The sequence below is a fragment of the Symphalangus syndactylus genome, chromosome 8 (assembly GCF_028878055.3).
Source record: "Symphalangus syndactylus isolate Jambi chromosome 8, NHGRI_mSymSyn1-v2.1_pri, whole genome shotgun sequence".
NCBI lineage: Eukaryota > Metazoa > Chordata > Mammalia > Primates > Hylobatidae > Symphalangus > Symphalangus syndactylus.
The window spans coordinates 107,377,695-107,396,886 of NC_072430.2; the positions used below are offsets into that span (position 1 = coordinate 107,377,695).

Here is a 19,192-nt window from a genome sequence, read left to right on the forward strand (position 1 = left end):
GCATTTTAATATATCAATGAATAAATAAGACTTCTTTCATGCATTATACTGAAAAATAAAATATCGAAGTTTCAGTTAAACCTATTTAATAAAATGTTAAAAGAGCAATTTTACTTTAAATATGTACATCAGCTGTGTTTTTCCCCTTCAGATTAAATATTTTAGCCTTCTCTCTTAATTTGTATTGTGGGAGAAATTTATGTCTAGTTTATGTAGCTTATAACTCTGGAGTTACTATATAGAATTTGTATACAATCTAGAGTTATAGAATTCTGATACTAAAGTTCTCAAGCATTAGGTATGTTATATACAGTATTCTCAGACACTGGGTTAGTTGTTTACTAAGGGAGTAGAGTTTCAAGCAAATCTCTTAGACTAGTTAGAGCCCCAAAGAATCTAAAACTAAGCGATTTATTTTAGGACTATCAGGGCACTAATTTAGCTGAAAGAGTTGCAGTTTCATCCTGGACCTCTGAGGTTAATGAGAAATACTTAAGATGAGATAAATGTAACCACTTCTGCCTGAGTTTCATCAGTATTCTGTAAAAGAAATGCAACATTAAAAATAAATAAGCTGGGTTATTTATTTATATATTTATTTATTTATTTTAAACGTGGTGGCTCATGCCTCTAATCCCAGCACTTTGGGAGGCCAAGGCGAGAGGATTGCTTGAGCTCACGAGTTTGAGACCCGCCTGGGCAAAACACGGAGACCTCATCTTTACAAAAAATAATAAATTACCTGGACATGGTGGCATGGGCCTGTAGTCCCAGCTATTTGGGAAGCTGAGGTGGAAGGATCACTTGACCCTTGGAGGTCGAGGCTGCAGTGAACCATGATCATGCCACTGTACTTCAGCCTGGGTGACAGAGTAAGACCCTGTCTTTAAAAAAAAAAATTAACAAATAATAAAATGAACTTGAAATCCTATAGTCTTCCTTTTTCCCATCCTAGTTCTAATCTCCTTAACCCTCCATAGGTAGCTACTACATGAATTTCATGTGTATCATTCTAGTCTGTATTTTTATACTTTACCTTACATATTGTATCTACAATAATATATTTTATTGTTTTGGATTTTTAAAAAATGTATAAATAGTAAAGTGTAGATATTGTTTTGCAAATATTTTCACTCACCCTTTTTTTTACATCTGTTGGTATTGATAGTTATAAATCCTAGTTAATCCAATTTAATCATTGGGTAATATTCCAGCATGTGACCAAACCACAAGTATTTTTCTATTGGTCATCATTTAGGTTGTTTCCAACTTTTCATTATTACAAAGAATGCTGTAGTCAAACCTCCACACTATATATACTCTAATGAAAAGCTGTAATTAGTTTTTCTAGAGTATATGCCTTAAAGTAGAATTGCTGGTTGTGAATTATGCCCATTTCATCTTTACAAGATTATCTTAAAATTGCTCTCAAAAGTGATTGTACAGGTCCAGAATCCCTTTGAATTTTTTTGGACCGGGTATATTTCAGAATTCTGAATTTTTTGAATGTAATATGGTAACATTATGTAATACTCCTAGCAGGTATTCTATAGACCAGCAGTCCCCAGTCTTTTTGGCACCAGGGACTGGTTTTGTGGAAGACAGTTTTTCCACGGACCAGGATGGGGGATGGGGGATGGTTTTGAGATGACTCAAGCACATTACATTTATTGTACACTTTATTTCTATTATTACTACATTGTAATATGTAATGAAATAATTACGCAACTCACCAGAATGTAGAGTCAGTGGGAACCCTGAGCTTGTTTTCCTGCAACTAGCAGGTCTGAGCTGGAGGTGACTGGAGACAGTGAGAGATCATCAGGCATTAGATTCTGATAGGGAGCCAGCAACCTAGATCCCTTGCATGTGCAGTTCATAATAGGGTTCGTGTTTCTATGAGAAATATGCTGCCACTGATCTGACAGGAGGCAGGGCTCAGGAGGTAATGCAAGTGATAGGGAGTGGCTGTAAATACAGATGAAGCTTTGCTGGCTTGCCCACTGCTCACCTCTTGCTATGCGGCCTGGTTCCTAACAGGCTACAGACTGGTAGTGGTGCAATCTGGAGGTTAGACACCCCTGTTATAGCCAATATCACATAATCAAACACCAATTCTTTATTAGATACATAGTCACACCAAGAGAAACAAATAAAGACTATAAATAACCTCACACAGCTCAGGCCTGGTTTTGCAGCCAAGTGAGTCCTGAAAAAACTGTTTTCTGAGCTTTTTGGATTTCAGATTTGTACATAAGGGTTTGACAACTTGTACCAATTTTCACTCCTGTCAGCAGTGTGTGAAAATTTCATTTCCCCACTTTTACTTCATAACTTAGCATTGCCAGATGTTTAAAAATCTTTTTTTTGTTTTGTTTTGTTTTGTTTTTTTTTTTGAGACGGAGTCTCACTGTGTCACCCAGGCTGGAGTACAGTGTTGTGATCTCAGCTCACTGCAATCTCAATCTCCCTGGCTCAAGAGATCCTCCTGCCTCAGCCTCCTAAGTAGCTGGGACTGTAGGCATATGCCACCATGCTCAGCTAATTTTTGTATTTTTTTGGAGAGATGAGGTTTTGCCATGTTGCCTCGGGTGGTCTCAAACTCCTAAACTCTAGCAATCTGCCCACCTCAGCCTCCCAAAGTACTGGTATTACAGGCGTGAGCCACTGTGACCAGCCTTAAAAAACCTTTACATTATGGAAATTTTTACATGTGAATCAAAGTAGAGATAATAATATAAGAAACCCCATGACTCTAGGTATCTATCTTCCAGCTTCAACAACTATCAGTGTACGGTCAATCTTGTCTCATACCCCTTACACTTCCTCATTCCCTAGATGGTTTTATAGCACATTTCAGATATATCATTCCATCTGTAATTACTAAAGTATATGGTGTATACTAAAGTATATATCTCTAAAAGACAAGGACTCCTTACATATGTGTATATATCTATACAAACATACATATATGACAATCCCATTATCACACTTAATAAGAAAATTAACAGTAACTTTTTAATGTTATAAAATGTTGAGTGTTTACATTTTCCCACTTATCTCACAGGTTTTTTTCCTCCCCTCAAAGGTTGTTGAAATTCAAATCCAAACAGGGTCCACAGACTGCATTTAGTTAATAAATCTCTTAAACTTCTTTTCATTTGAAGATTTCTCTCCTCTTCTAGGTAGTTTGTTCTGTAATATTTGCCATATTCTGGGTTTTGCTTATTCCATCTGTATGATATAGTTTTTGTTCTTTATCTGTTGTATTTTCTGTAAACAGGTCTAGAGCCTTGATTAAATGCAGATTTGATTTTTGCAAGAATACCTCCTCAGTGTGCTGTGTACTTATTGCCATCTGTGTGTGTCTCTCTGTTTGTGGTGTTCAGAGTGATCAGTGGATTCAGTTGTTTCAGAGTATTGTCGAATGTTTTTATTTTTGCCATTCCAAGGAGTATGAGATAATATTTTACTATTGTTTTAATTTGCATTTCCCTGTTTACTAGTAAAGTTGAACATCTTTTTCTTTGTTCATTTACTACCTTTTTTTTCTTTCTGACTTGGCTATTCATAGCCTTTGCCCATTTTTCTGAGTGGTTGTTTATTAATTATTTATGATTGTTTGTAGTCTACATAGTAATTCTACATGGGGAATTACTATGTTATATATGTTATAAAATGCTATTTCTCACACTATTACTTTTATATTTACTTATGTTGTCTTTTAAACAGAAGTTTTTATATTTTAATGTCAGCTTTATCAACATTTGTATTAGTAATTGGTGTTTTTATATTTTAAAAGTTTGTTGTGTCCTACAGTAGTGTAAGATACTCAACTTAAAATCTTAAGTTATATAATTTTCACATCTACTTATTTGTATTATCTATTGCTGTGTAACAAATTATCCCAAACGTAGTGGCTGAAAACAACAAACGTTAATTATCTCACAGTTTCTGTGAGTCAGGAATCCAAGAGTGACTCAGCAAAGTGGTTCTGCTGCAGTCATCTCATGACTTGACGGACACAGGGTCTACTTTCAGATTCACTCTTGTGGCTGTCAGCAGGCCTTATTCCTTGCCACATGGGCCTTTCCACAGAGCTCCCTTACCACATGGCAGCTGATTACATCCAGAGAGAGCAATTCAGGCAAGAGTAAGAGAGAGTACCCAAAGGGAAGTTACAGTCTTTTTATAACCTAGTATCAAAAATAACGTCCTACCACTTTGGCCATATTTATTAAACGTAAGTTAGTAAGTCTAGCCCATATTCAAGGGGAGGGGATTACTCAAGGACATGAATACTAGAAGGCATGGATTACTGGGGGCCATCTTAGGGCTGGCTGCTGTATTAACAGCCCAAGTAAAAATAAGAAAATAATTATAAAAGGAAATAAAAATTTAAATGATACCAATATTTATTAACCAAAGGTAACATTTGCTCACTATTTATAAAATGGTATAAAAACCATGTCAGGTGGGACGCAGTGGCTCATGCCTCTAAATCGCAGCCTTTGGGAGGCCAAGGCAGGCGGATCACTTGAGTTTAGGAATTCAAAACCAGCCTGGACAACATGGCAAAACTCTGTCTCTACTAAAAATACAAAAATTAGCCTGGCATGGTGGCACACGCCTATAGTCCCAGCTACTCAGGAGGCTGAGGCAGGAGAATTGCTTGAACCCAGGAGGTGGAGGTTGCAGTGAGCCAAGATTGCACCACTGCGCTCCAGCCTGGGTGACGGAGTGAGACTCCGTCTCAAAAAAAAAAAATTATATGCCAGTAGACATTCAGTAAATGTGATATTCACTAATTTTCTTACCATAATTATGGTACCTTTGGTAAATTTTTAAATAAACTTTTCAATTTATATGTTTGTATATTTAAGTAAGACTTACTAATGTTTTCTTTCCTTAAAGCTGTATACTTGACAGATTTTGACATTGCCACCACCAAGTTACTTTTAATCTAGTGTCTAGAATAGATGGACACTTGAATTAATATCAATAGTTGGTTTTGGCCCACAGGGAGTAGAGCTGTGGTAATGGAGTGTCAGTATGGGCCAAGAAGAAAAGGTTTCCAGTTAAAAAAAGTCAGTGAGCAGGAAAGCAGGTCTTGTCAGCTCTACAAAGCCACTTGTCCAGCTCGGTAAGCTTTATTTTCTTTTATTTGTTTTTTGTTAAGAACTTATTTTTGAATAGCTAATACGCATATTTTTATTAGGTTTATACAGTAACAAAAAGTATACAGTGAATTCTAAGTTTTCTCTTACCCACGTTTGTTCTGTCTTTAAAGCAACAACTCTTACTCGTTTTTTGAGTCATCTTCCAAAGATATTCTGTGTATATGGATGCATATAAAGGCAGAGAGACAGAGATCTCCTTCTTAACCCCTATAAATGTTGTTGAAAATCTCAGTAAAGCTCACTAATATTTTCTTTCCTTAAACTTGCATAGTAGTGTACCTTTTTTCTTGATATGAATTCACATAGATTTATTCTCAATCTGAATGCCTATTGTGGTTATCTACTGCACAGATATGCTACATACTAGTGTGAATGTATGACATACTTTCCTTTTTTCATTCTCAGTGTATCTCAAAGCTGACTCCATATATGTACATAAAATTACTATTTTTAATAGCCATATAATATTCCATTTATGGATGAATTATTTAATTCATGTAAGCTGTGAAAGGTATTCCTTATTAGTATTATACAAAGGTGCAGTTATTAACATTGTACATATTTGTGCACTCCTACAAGTGTTTCAGTTGGAAAAATTCCTAGAAATGAAATTGCTAGGGCAAAGGCTGTATCTTTTTAAAATGTTGACAAATATTGCAAAGTTGCTTTTTAGAGCGATTTTATCAATTTACCAGCAAATTATGAGACCAACGTAATAAGTTTTAGATAGATTAGGACTACAGAGTAGTCACTGCTCTGGGTAAGAATGAAAAATGTGAACCAATGAAAGATTTTACAATGTCCTTTATGAATGTAAATTTTTTGGACATTGAAAGTATTTTAAGACTTAAAATGTATTGAAAGTGTTTTAAACTATTAAGTTAGATAAAAAATTTAAAAGATAATGTGTAGTGGTTGGACTTAGTTGACCTTTGAAACACTTTTAGCATCACATCTCATATTATAAATACCTTAGCATTCTTGGCCGAGCATGGTGGCTCACGCCTGTAATCCCAGCGCTTTGGGAGGCCGAGGTGGGTGGATCATGAGGTTAGGAGTTCGAGACAAGCCTGGCCAACTGGTGAAACCCTGTCTCTACTAAAAATACAAAAAATTAGCCAGCTGTTGTGGCGGGCCCCTGTAATCCCAGCTACTCGGGAGGCTGAGGCAGGAGAATCGCTTGAATCCAGGAAACGGAGGTTGCAGTGAGCCGAGACTGTGCCACTGCACTCCAGCCTGGGCAACAGAGCAAGACTCCATCTCAAAAAAATAAAATAAAATAAATTAAATACCTTCGCATTCTCAAGAAGTTTTTAAAGCCTATTTACAAGGCTTTTCATATTTAATCCTATAATACTAACTTTAGGTAATATTTAAACCTGACTGTGAAACAAACTTTCAGTTGCTTTTTTTTTTTCCATTTAGCCTTGACTTGAAACTTATCAACTGCTTCTTAAATATAAGCAATATAAAAACTTTAGGTATAACTTGGGAGAAAACCTCTACATGTGAAGAAATAATTTTATTTTCTATCATTCTACAAGTACTTTTTGACTATCTACTCTGTGCCCAGAAACTACACTGGGTGCCATAGGAAGGAGGGAAACCAAAAGAGGAATAAAATTTTACTTAATCCCAGGGAACGGATCAGGAAACAAAAACTAGTAGACAACATGATAGTATAGAATATAGTGTGAAATATATGATTTAACTACCTATTTAGGTATTTAAAGAAGGAATATATCCATACAAATTCATGGCAGGAAAGAAAGTACAATTTAAACTGGATGTTGAAGTTTAAATTGAATTTGGGTGGGTAGAGAGTTAGAGGGATGATATTGTAGGTTAGGAGAACCATATAAATAAAGCTATAGAGGCTGGGTGCGGTGGCTGACGCCTATAATCCCAGCACTTTGGGAGGCTGAGGTGGGCGGATCACTTGAGGTGAGGAGTTTGAGACCAGCCTGACCAACATGGTGAAACCCCGTCTCTACTAAAAATACAAAAACAATTAGCCAGGCATAGTGACACATGCCTGTAATCCCAGCTACTGGGGAGGCTGAGGCAGAATCGCCTGTGACATTGAATTATCAAGTAGATTTGAGTAATGAAAGATTGGAGGCACAGGCCTGGAAGGAGGCTATTAAAGTAATCCAGGGCCAGGCATGGCAGCTCACGCCTGTAATCCCAGCACTTCAGGAGGCGGAGGTGGGCGGATTACCTGAGGTCGGGAGTTCCAGATCAGCCTGACCAACATGGAAAAACCCTGTCTCTCCTAAAAATACAAAATTAGCCAGGAGTGGTGGCACACGCCTGTAATCCCAGCTACTCGGGAGGCTGAGGCAGGAGAATCGCTGGAATCCGGGAGGTGGAGGTTGTGGTGAGCTGAGATCATGCCATTGCACTCCAGCCTGGGCAACAAGAGTAAAACTCCATCTCAAAAAATAGATAAATAAATAAATTAATTAATTAAGTAAGTAAGTAAGTAATCCAGGCATGAGGTGATTATGCCTTCCAGGAGAATGAAGAGAAGGCAAATCTAGGGGAAAAAAATGGTAAAATCTGTAAGTACTTAGATATTTTTACTCAAATAATGTTTACTTTTAATTTGCTGATATTAATACAACTGAGAATATGGCATATATTTTATATAAGCCTCTGAATACTTTACAGATAAATTGAATTTTCTCTAAGCTTAAATGCTTAAAATAGACTTCTGGTTGATAAGATAGATTATCTTGAGATTATAATATAATGAAACAAATTCTTCTTTATCTTGTGTAAAGGATTTACATTAAAAAGGTACAGAAGTTTCCTGAATATAGAGTTCCTACAGACCCCAAAATTGACAAGAAAATTATCAGAATGGAGCAGGAGAAAGCTTTTAACATGCTAAAGAAGAACTTGGTAGATGCTGGTGGTGTTCTTAGGTATGACATTTTTATAGTTCTTTTATTTTACAAATTAATTAGCTCAATTTCCAAGAATTATTTTGTAAGGGAAATTATAGTTTTCCAATTATTTCATTTAGTAATGGTTTTATAAGGTAGAGATATCAATAGTTCCCTAGATATTAAATTGATTTGCCACTGTGTAAGCCATTGAGTTTCTCAGCCCCAAGTTGTAGATAATTCAGACCAAAGAATTATTCCATACTGTATAGCATATACTCTGTATACCATATACCATGTAAAAGCTTTTTCTCAAAATGACAAAGACATACTTAATACACTTTATTATATATTTAGTACTTTGTTTTAGATACTTACTATGAGCAGAAACTTCAGCTGCCTGTCATTTTTTTTAAACTAATCTTTGATTACTTAATGGCAGCCAGAAATGAATTCTAAGCCGTAAATAAAATTCCATTTCACACCTTTTATGCTTTAGGTTTTAAATGAGAAATATTAGCATTATTTTTTACTTTGTGTGTCAGTCTGGGTGAATAATTTGTTATTGTATAATGGATTTAAGTGTGTGGAATATCGTTTTTGTGTGATCTTTAAAAGAAACTTTTAGGTATGTGAAAAATAAATTGAGTCAATAATTAGATCCTTCAATGAAAGTCAAAAATATCACTAAAAAAATTAGATCCTGCAGTTTGAAGAGCATTGCATATAATTTTTAAGTAGGCATTATCAGTCATTGTAAGAATTTTATACAGAAATATCAATTAAGGCAGTATCCTACCAGATTAGTTCATATTCCTACCGTCTACTTTTCTTTTCTTTCTTTTTTTTTTTTTTTGGCATGGCTCTCCAAGAGATCTGCATTCACCTTTAGTTAATTCTCTTGCTCACTTGGCCAGCAGGAGCTGGGAGTGCTGTAGAGGCAGTATGTTGAGCTCCTGTGAGGGAAGAATCAACCATAAAGTTCAATCTTGACAGGTTCTATCTTTGGTTGGAAGGATGGTAGGTGTAACAGAGAAGTGTAATTTGGGACGAATGTTTGATGAAGGGAAAATACACAGTTCAAAAGATGATGATTTACAATGTCTTCTCTTTATTTTGAGGTAAAATGTACTTAATATGAATTTTCTCGTGAACCCAAAATAATACAATTAATATGAAATTTAAAATGCCATTTTCATATATACTTAAAATCCCTGTGTCTCCCTCAACTGTAGGACCACAGTGAAAGTCTATAAATATTTACAACTATTTTAATTTAATTGGCTATAAAGCAGATCTTAGAAGAGTTAAGAGATCATTTTAAATTTTATTTGATATGAAATAACCATATATAATTTTTTCTTGAAGGATTAATCCTTTATGAGTATTAACCTAAGTAACTATGATTCCTACTTTGGTCTAATAATATTAAATAATTTTAATGTTTAAATTTTAGTAATTTTAAATATTTTCTCTTACCAGGTGGTATGTACAGTTACCTACACAGCAAGCTCATCAGTATCATGAATTAGAGACTCCCTGCCTCACTTTGTCACCTTCTCCTTTTCCTGTGTCTTCTCTTGAAGAAGAGGAAACTGCAGTTAGAGATGAGAATTGTGCATTACCCTCACGTTTACATCCTCAAGTAGCACATAAGATTCAAGAATTAGTATCACAGGGAATAGAACAAGTGTATGCAGTAAGGAAACAGCTAAGGTACAATAGAAGAGCATTGTTCTTTTATATTTTTCAGTTTTGTTTGTTGCTTTAATTAATACAGTGAACATTGGAGATATTTTCCAAAATATATGCTATCAGGGTAGATAAGGAATATAGTTTATTAATTTATTAAAATAATCTTATTTATAAACTGATCGTTTTCTAACAAGTGCTTGGCAAGCAATGGTGTAATATGGTTTATTATAATTCTGATTACTCATTTGAGACATTCTATATTTGGATTTGGCAAATTGGACTATTTCTAAATGATGTATAAAATGAATTAGTTAATACTTTTAGAGAAAAAAACCTTTGTAGAACCAAAGATTTTAAAACCTAGGCCAAGATACTATTTCAGACTATTTGAAATGCAGTTAAATTTTATTACAACACAATAATTTGGATAATTCTTTGTCTAATGAAATTGTATTTGTAGTACTCTGGTCTAAGTTTTTTGATCCTCAGGAAATAATAATAATTATATAAGTAATTATATAATTACTTAATTTGTGTGTGCCAGGTACTGTGCTAGGCTTTTTTACATGTATGATCTCATTTAGTCTTACAACAGCACTATAAAGTTGGTATATTTATCCCAATTCTACACATGAGAAACTGGAGTCTCAGAGTGGTTAAATAATTGGCTTAAGAGGCAGTGGCAGAGTCAGGCGCAGTGGCTCATGCCTGTAATCCCAGCACTTTGGGAGTCCGAGGAGGGCAGATCATGAGGTCAGGAGATCGAGACCATCCTGGCCAACATGGTGAAACTCCGTCTCTACTAAAAATACAAAAGTTAGCTGGGCATGGTGGCACGCACCTGTAGTTCCAGCTTCTCAGGAGGCTGAGGCCGGAGAATTGCTTGAACCCGAGAGGCAGAGGTTGCAGTGAGCTGAGATCGCGCCACTGCACTCTACCCTGGCTACAGAGCGAGACTCCGTCTAAAAAAAAAAGGCAGTGGCAGAACTGAAATTTAGGCCTAACTCTATAGCCTGTGCCCATTACCATGATTTATGATACTTAGCCTTGCTCTTACTGATTATTGTGTAATCTGATCTGAATAACAAAATATAGTAAGCCCCCTCTTAAAGTCATCAATAGGTTCTTGAAAACTGCTACTTTAAGCAAAAGGAAATACAACAGGTCCTTGAGTTATATCATTCTTTTCAATGTCTTTTCTTTTGTTGTTTTTTTAACTTTTTTTGTAAGAGACAGGGGTCTTGCTATGTTGCCCAGGCTGGTCTTGAAGTCCTGGCCTCAAGTGATCCACTCAAGAAGATGGGATTGCAGAAGCAAGCCACTGCACCTGGTTCAGTGTTGTTTTCTTATAGCATTGGAGAAAATAATTTGGTTTTGTTATATGTCCTTTCACTTAAGGTCTCAGTTTCCAGGAACCTAACAATGATGTTAACTGAGAGCTTACTGTAATTCCTAGAATTATTTCCTAATTAATACATGACTTTTCTATTTAGCAGTTTTCTTAGACATTTTATATTTATTTCCACTGGGGCATCATTAGGATAAGGCAAAAATTTGGTAAAGCCATTCACTATTTACTAAACCTGAATCTTAAGAAGGGAAGTATGATACAGTTCTGCGATTTGGTCCACCAAATGTAATAAGCATATATATGTTAAATTTTATCATTTCTTTTATGTATTGATTTTTTATACAATTAAATAACAGTGCTGCCTTCTATTTCTATCTTCTTTTGTCTCCGTGTAAAATTCAAGCCCATCATATTTCATATAATATTAATTGATACTTTTGGAAGCAATGTAACATGATGTTTACGCACATAACCTGGGTATAGGCCCAAGCTCTCTTATTTACTAGGTAGGTGTATGATTTTGGGCAAATTATTTCACTTCTACAATCCTTAGTTCTATCATCTGTAAAGTGAAAATGATAATTGTACCTATGTCGTTGATCATTAAGGGTTAAAGGAGATATTTGATGTGAAGTGTTCCATACAGTGCCTGACATAGTAAGCATTAAAAACATTATTATACTTAAACTGAAAATAATGATTTCTTTAAATTCATAAAAATATCAAAGCTCAGCCGGGCGTGGTGGTCATGCCTCTAATCCCAGCACTTTGGGAGGCCGAGGCGGGTGGATCTCAAGGTCAGGAGATCGAGACCAGCGTGGCCAACATAGTGAAACTCTGTCTCTACTAAAAATACAAAAAATTAGCCGGGCCTGGTGGCATACTCCTGTAGTCCCAGCTACTCAGGAGGCTGAGGCAGGAGAATCACTTGAACCCAGGAGGCAGAGGTTGCAGTGAGCTGAGATCACGCCACTGCACTCCAGCCTGGGCAACAGAGTGAGACTCCATTTCAAAAAAAAATAATAATAACAAAACTCATTCTAATATATTTAGATGTTTTACCAATGAAAATATTATATTTCTATAGTCTGCAATAATTCTATGTTGTATGGAAAAAGTTTAAATAGGAAAATATAAATTACTTACAGAGCTACAAACCATACTTTATAGAAGTTTATACTGAAAGAGAACCTTTCTGTCTTCTGATCTAAAGGCATATTGCTAAATGGTTTATGTCTTTATTCCATTTTGTATTCTTTACAGAAAATTTGTGGAAAGGGAACTGTTCAAACCTGATGAGGTACCTGAAAGACATAATTTATCTTTTTTTCCAACTGTAAATGATATAAAAAATCACATCCATGAGGTACAGAAATCCTTGAGAAATGGAGATACGGTATATAACTCAGAGATTATTCCGGCAACGGTATGATTACAACCATAATTCCTTATTACAGAATCTTTCTCAGCTTCTATTAATGTTTAGTCTATTAAGAATGGCTAGTGTTAGGCCATCTGAATAACTGCAATATAAGAAAATACAATAGGCCGGGCATGGTGGCTCATGCCTGTAATCCCAACACTTTGGGAGGCCGAGACGGGTGGATCACCTGTGGTCAGGAGTTTGAGATCAGCCTGGCCAACACTGTGAAACCCCATCTCTACTAAAAATACAAAGATTAGCTGGGCATGGTGATGGGCGCCTGTAATCCCAGCTACTTGGGAATCTGAGGCAGGAGAATCACTTGAACTCGGGAGGCGGAGCTTGCAGTGAGCTGGGACTGCACCACTGTACTCCAGCCTGGGAGACTCAGCGAGACTCCATCTCAAAAATATATATATATAGCATCTTTTTCTTAAAATGTAAATACTCTGAATGTTTAGAAAATGACTAAAAGTTTTTTATTACTTTCACAAGAAGAAAAATCAGTGAATTCCCAACTCTACAATAAAAACACTGGCCAGGCACAGTGGCTCGTGCCTGTAATCCCAGCACTGTGGGAGGCCAAGGCGGGCGGATCACCTGAGGTCATGAGTTCAAGACCACCTGACAAACATGGCAAAACCCTATCTCTACTAAAAATACAAAAAATAGCTGTGTGTGGCCAGGCTCAGTGGCTCATGCCTGTAATCCCAGCACTTTAGGAGGCCGAGGTGGGCAGATCACAGAGTCAGAAGATCAAGACCATCCTGACTAACACATCTCTACTAAAAATACAAAAAATTAGCTAGGCATGGTGGCAGGCGCCTGTAGTCCCAGCTACTCGGGAGGCTGAGGCAGGAGAATGGCTTGAACCCGGGAGGCGGAGCTTGCAGTGAGCCGAGATTGCACTGCTGCACTCCAGCCTGGGCAACAGAGCGAGACTCCATCTAAAAAAAGAAAAAAAAATTAGCTGGGTGTGGTGGCGTGTGCCTGTAATCCCAGCTACTCGGGAGGTTGAGGTAGGAATCGCTTGAACCTGGGAGGCAGAGGTTGCAGTGAGCTGAGATAGCGCCACTGCCCTCCAGCCTGGGAGACTGAGTGAGACTTCATCTGAAAAACAACAACAAAAAACCACTAATCTTTATTTTAAAATCAACATGTATTTTCTCTGTAAAAATTATTCTTACTCATTTAACAGACATTTATTGAGTACTATTGTATATATTTCCCCTCCCTTTTTTTAATAAATGGGCAAATTTAAATACAGTTGTTTGGGCCAGGCATGTTGGCTCGTGCCTATAATCCTAGCACTTTAGGAGGCTGACGCAGGTGGATCACCTGAGATCAGGAGTTCGAGACCAGCCTGGCCAACACAGTGAAACCCCATTTCTACCAAAAATACAAAAATTAGCCGGGCGTGATGGCAGGTGCCTATAGTCCCAGCTGCTTGCCAGGCTGAGGCAGGAGAATCACTTGAATCCGGGAGGCAGAGGTTGCAGTGAGCCAAGATCATGCCGTTGCACTCCAGCCTGGGTGACAACAGCAAAACTCCATCTCAATAAATAAATATATATCCATCTATCAATCCATCCATCCATCCGTACATACATACAGTTCTTCATACCTGATTGCCCAAAGTGATAATGTTGGTTCCATATGCCATCTATGGATATCAGTTTAACTCATACTTTTTTTTTTTTTTTTTTTGAGACAGTCTCTCTCTCTCTTGCTCAGGCTGGATTGCCATGGCATGATCCTGGCTCAGTGCAACCTCCATCTCCCAGGTTCAAGCGATTCTCCTGCCTCAGCCTGCCAAGTAGCTGGGATTACAGGTTTCAGCCACCATACCCAGCTAATTTTTTTGTTTTTATTAGAGACGGGTTTCACCATGTTGACCAGGCTGGTCTCAAACTCCTGACCTCACGTGATCTGCCCTCCTCGGACTTCCAGAGTGTTGGGATTACGGGTGTGAGCCACCACGCCCGACCTTAACTCATAGTTTGATATGGTAGTTTCTCCCTGAATATTAGTCATTTCTGTGAAAATTTTGCCTACTCTGAAGAGATTAATCACCCAGAAACAACTAATTACAATACAGCTAGTGATTATGCCATTAAAATCTGAGATGCAGTATCTTTTGCTTTCCTAACTTGTTATCCAAATGCAGTATCTGAAAAAATATGGATATTTTAAAAGCCAAAACTATTTCTTACAATCCATAACTCTTTGTCTTTTTTCTTTTTTTTTTTTTTGAGATAGAGTTTCACTGTCACCCAGCCAGAGTGCATTTGCACAATCACGGCTCACTGCAGCCACGACCTCCAAGACTCAAGCAGTCTTCCCTCCTTAGCCTCCTGGCAGCTGGGACTACAGGCACCAGCCATTACACTCAGCTAATTTTTTAAGTTTTTGTAGAGACTGAGTCTCACTTTATTGCCCAGGCTGGTCTCAAACTCCTGGCCTCAAGCACCTCTCCAGCCTTGGCTTCCCAAGCCTTATGGGCGTGACCCACTGTACCCAGCCCAATAACTCTTTTTTTTTTTTTTTTTTTTTTTTTTTTTTTTTTTTTTTTTGAGACGGAGTCTCGCTGTGTCACCCAGGCTGGAGTGCAGTGGCGCGATCTCGGCTCACTGCAACCTCCGCCTCCCAGGTTCACGCCATTCTCCTGCCTCAGCCTCTCCGAGTAGCTGGGACTACAGGCGCCCGCCACCACGCCCGGCTAATTTTTTGTATTTTTAGTAGAGACGGGGTTTCACCGTGGTCTCGATCTCCTGACCTCGTGATCCGCCCGCCTTGGCCTCCCAAAGTGCTGGGATTACAAGCGTGAGCCACCGCGCCCGGCCTAACTCTTAATTGTTAGAAGTAGTCCTTGTCATCTACACTTGTCTAAATCCTTGCTATCTGAACTCAGGAATTTAATGTATTTGTATAGTAAAGTATACTTGTGCTTGAAGAATGTGAACAAGTGAAGAGAGTAGTTGCAGAATAAATCACATACTGTGAATAAAATATGACAGTTGTAATGACATCTTAAGATATTTTTCAATATAAGAGCTTTATTTCTACTGAAATAAATGTTCCCATTTCAGCTTCAATGGACTACAGACAGTGGGAATATTCTCAAAGAGACCGTGACAGTTACATTTGCAGAAGGTAGGTTTTCTTGAATACCTTTAAAATATAAATTCAAATGGTGTTTAACTGGAAGGAACTGAAGATATTATCTCATCTAATCAAATTTTATAGATAAGGAAACCAGGATCCAAAGATGTAGGAGCAGCTATGTTATGGTTTATCAACATACTTCCTGCTATTTTAATTTCCTCTTATACTTTGTTTTTAATGCTTTTTTATGACTGACATTTTGAAGCTGATAACTAGCACAGTTAACTGTAGCTAATTCACTATAAGTCTGGCTAATTCCAGTAGTAATAACCCTAAGATGCCCTGATCTGGGAACTATGGTCCATTTTTTACGGTTGCTTTTTCTCATGTGTTCTTATTGCTGTGCCCTTTCAATAGTTCAAACTTATTTCCACCCTTTTGCATTTCTTCTCTCTTCTGGAAATGTCTTTTTTCTTATGCATGGCAAACTCCTCTTAGTACTCAAATTGTAATCTCTTTTGTTTTAAGTACATTCATAACTTCACCCCCTATATAAAGTTAAACCTCTGAATTTCTTTTTTTGTTTTTGAGACAGTCTCACTCTGTCACCCAGGCTGGAATGCAGTGGTGCGTTCTCGGCTCACTGAAACCTCCGCCTCCCGGGTTCAAGTGGTTCTCCAGCCTCAGCCTCCCGAGTAGCTGGGATCACAGGCACACGCCACCATACCTGGCTAATTTTTGTATTTTTAGTAGAGACAGGGTTTTGGCATGCTGGCCAATCTGATCTCAAACTCCTGACCTCAGGTGATCCACCCACCTTGGCCTCCCAAAGTGCTGGGATTACAGGCGTGAGCCACTGCACCCAGCCAAACCTCTGAATTTCTATAATGAGCAACTGACTGATAGCATTTACTGAGCTCAGCAACACTGGCAAAAGAATAGAGCATTGGTAGGACAGGGGAGAGAATAAAGGACTTACTAGATTTGTAAAGTTGAGTATCTGAGCCATTTCAATGGAGTGGATTGGGAGGAAGCCATGTTGGGGTGATTGAAGGGTGAATGGGAGATGAGGAAGGAGTAGGGACTCCTTAAAAAGTGTACCACTTTTTCAGGAATTTTGCAATGGCAAATGGGGTTGAGGGAAGGTATTTTAAGAGTAGAGAACTGAAAAGATAGATGAAGATGGTGATGGGAAGTTGAAGAAACTTCTGTTGGCTTTCCTTTTCTCTGTAAGAGTGCTAAGGATAAGGAAAGATTTCAAGAAGGGTGGCATGGATTTGAGGGAAATGCAAATTAAAAATTATCCTGGATAGAGAGTGAAACATTTCCAGATACAGGTGAAGGTCCAATCAAAGTTAATAGTGAATTGGTAGTAGTAGAATTAGTGAGTTTCTTTTTCAGTGGCACTCAGCTTCCCATGTATTGGTGCAGGAAAGCCATTTTTATGCAGAGTTAGGGTTTTACTGGAGGGATATGACCAAAGGACAGAGAGGCAAGAGAGTTTAGGTACTTGTAAAAGGGTGACTGAAATTATAGACCTAGGACTGTAAGCTGGATGGGGAAAGAATTTTATTAAGAAAGAGGTTGATGGATCTGAAGAAAACTGAGGGATTAATTGACTGGAGGTTCACATGAGGTTGAAGAACAATTGTAGTGAAGTACCTGAGCAAAATCTCTGGAAGAATAAGAGGTTATAGCTGGGCACCGTGGCCCACACCTGTAATCCCAGCACTTTGGGAGGCCAAGGTAGGCGGATCATTTGAGGTCAGGAGTTTGAGACCAGCCTGGCCAACATGGTGAAACCTCGTCTCTGCTAAAAATACAAAAACTAGCTGGGCATGGTGGCACATGCCTGTAATCCCAGCTACTCAGGAGGCTGAGGCAGGAGAATCGCTTGAACCTGGGAGGCAGAGGTTGCAGTGAGCTGAGATCATGCCACTGTACTCCAGCCTGGATGACAGAGCAAGACTCCATCTCAAAAAAAGAATAAAAATCTAAAAATAAGAATAAGAGGTTGTGATCAGAGAATGAGATGTTTAAACTTGAGATTTTAGAGGTAGGATCGTCCAGAGTATGATGATAGTGGTGGGTGACTACAGTAGTGAAGTAAAAGGACATTAATAATGAAGAAGCCAAGAAATGCGTGAGTGCTGTTTAGTCCTCTCAGTGGTCCATTGAGAAAGGACTCTTGTGCTGATTTTACAGATGAGGAAGCTGAAGTTTAGAAACTAAGTTGTAGGATGGGTGCAGTGACTCACGCCTGTAATCCCAGCACTTTGGGAGGCCAAGGTAGTTGGATCACCTGAAGTCAGAAGTTCGAGACTAGCCTGGTCAACATGGTGAAACCCTGTCTCTACTAAAAATACAAAAATTAGCTGGGCATGGTGTCACACGCCTATAGTCTCAGCTACTCAGGAGGCTGAGGCAGGAGAATCGCTTGAACCCAGGAAGCAGAGGTTGCAATGAGCCGAGATTGCGTCACTGCACTCCAGCCTGGGCAACAGAGTGAGACTGTCTCAAAAAAAATAAAAAATAAAAAGAAACTGAGTTATATAGCATATTGAAGGTCACACAGAAAGCCAGTGCTTAAATCCATTCTTCTCTGATACTCTGGCCATTTTAAAATTAGTCAGTTGTATTATGGAAGCAATAAATATTCATTGATAATTAGGTTTTCTCTTTCTGTTTTGAGACAGGGTTTCACTCTGTCACCCATGGTTGAGTGCAGTGGGATAATCTTGGCTCATTGTACCCTCTGCCTCCCAGGCTCCAGTGACCCTCCCACCTTAGCCCACCAAGTAGCTGGGACTACAGGCACATGCCACCACGCCCGGCTAATTTGTGTATTTTTACTAGAGGCAAGATTTCACCCAGGCTGGTCTCAAACTCCTGGTCTCAAGTTATCCATCTGCCCCAGCCTCCCGAAGTGCTGAGATTACAAGCGTGAGCCACTTCGCCTGGCCGATAATTAGTTCTTCACTGACTTAAAGAGATGAATATATTTGGGTTAACATATAAGAATTACATGAGAATGATTCAAATTCCCTACAATTAGTTTAAATTTGAGATACTAAGAAAACAGTTTTTATTTTTATTCATTTATACCAAAATGAGTTATTGAAATAAATTTAATGCTGTTATCATTAAAGACCAATTTTTCCAGGTATTGTCCTAGTTACTAGGGCTACAAAAGGTGAATTAAGTTTGATGTTAATTGAGAAGCTCCTTAGATTTCACACTTCCAGAGAAGTTTAGTATAGTCCAGCATTATAGTACAGAGAACACACTAGATTCGAGTTACAGATATAGCATCTTTCAAGGTAAAAAATACATATATATATAGTTGTGCCTCTGTATCTATGAGTTCTGTATCCATGGCTTCAACAAACCGCTGACCAAACATATATTTTTAATTGGATGTATACCAAACATGTACATATATTTTTCCCTATTATAATCTAGAGATGATTTAAAGTATATTGGAAGACTTCTACATTGTATTGTGTATTATAGGTAATCCAGAGAGGATTTAAAGTTTGTGGGAGGA

At 37.9% G+C, this 19,192-nt stretch overlaps 1 protein-coding gene across 27 annotated transcripts in view; it reads left to right on the forward strand.

The window, feature by feature from the left end:
• The window catches only part of CARF (calcium responsive transcription factor), a 77,623-nt gene that overhangs the window by 52,301 nt on the left and 6,130 nt on the right, over positions 1 to 19,192 (forward strand). For 25 of the 27 annotated variants that reach the window (XR_010122206.1, XR_010122205.1, XR_010122199.1 and 22 more), the window contains 5 exons: positions 5,023 to 5,143; positions 7,967 to 8,110; positions 9,554 to 9,787; positions 12,381 to 12,543; positions 15,630 to 15,693. Coding sequence is in view for 15 of the 27 variants with exons in the window: in XM_055290260.2 (XP_055146235.1) it covers positions 5,023 to 5,143; positions 7,967 to 8,110; positions 9,554 to 9,787; positions 12,381 to 12,543; positions 15,630 to 15,693 (726 nt within the window). In the remaining 12 variants the exon portion in view is untranslated. Of the gene's footprint in view, positions 1 to 5,005; positions 5,144 to 7,966; positions 8,111 to 9,553; positions 9,788 to 12,380; positions 12,544 to 15,629; positions 15,694 to 19,192 lie in introns of all 27 variants that reach the window. The other 2 variants (XM_055290262.2, XM_055290265.2) reach the window with 2 other exon arrangements.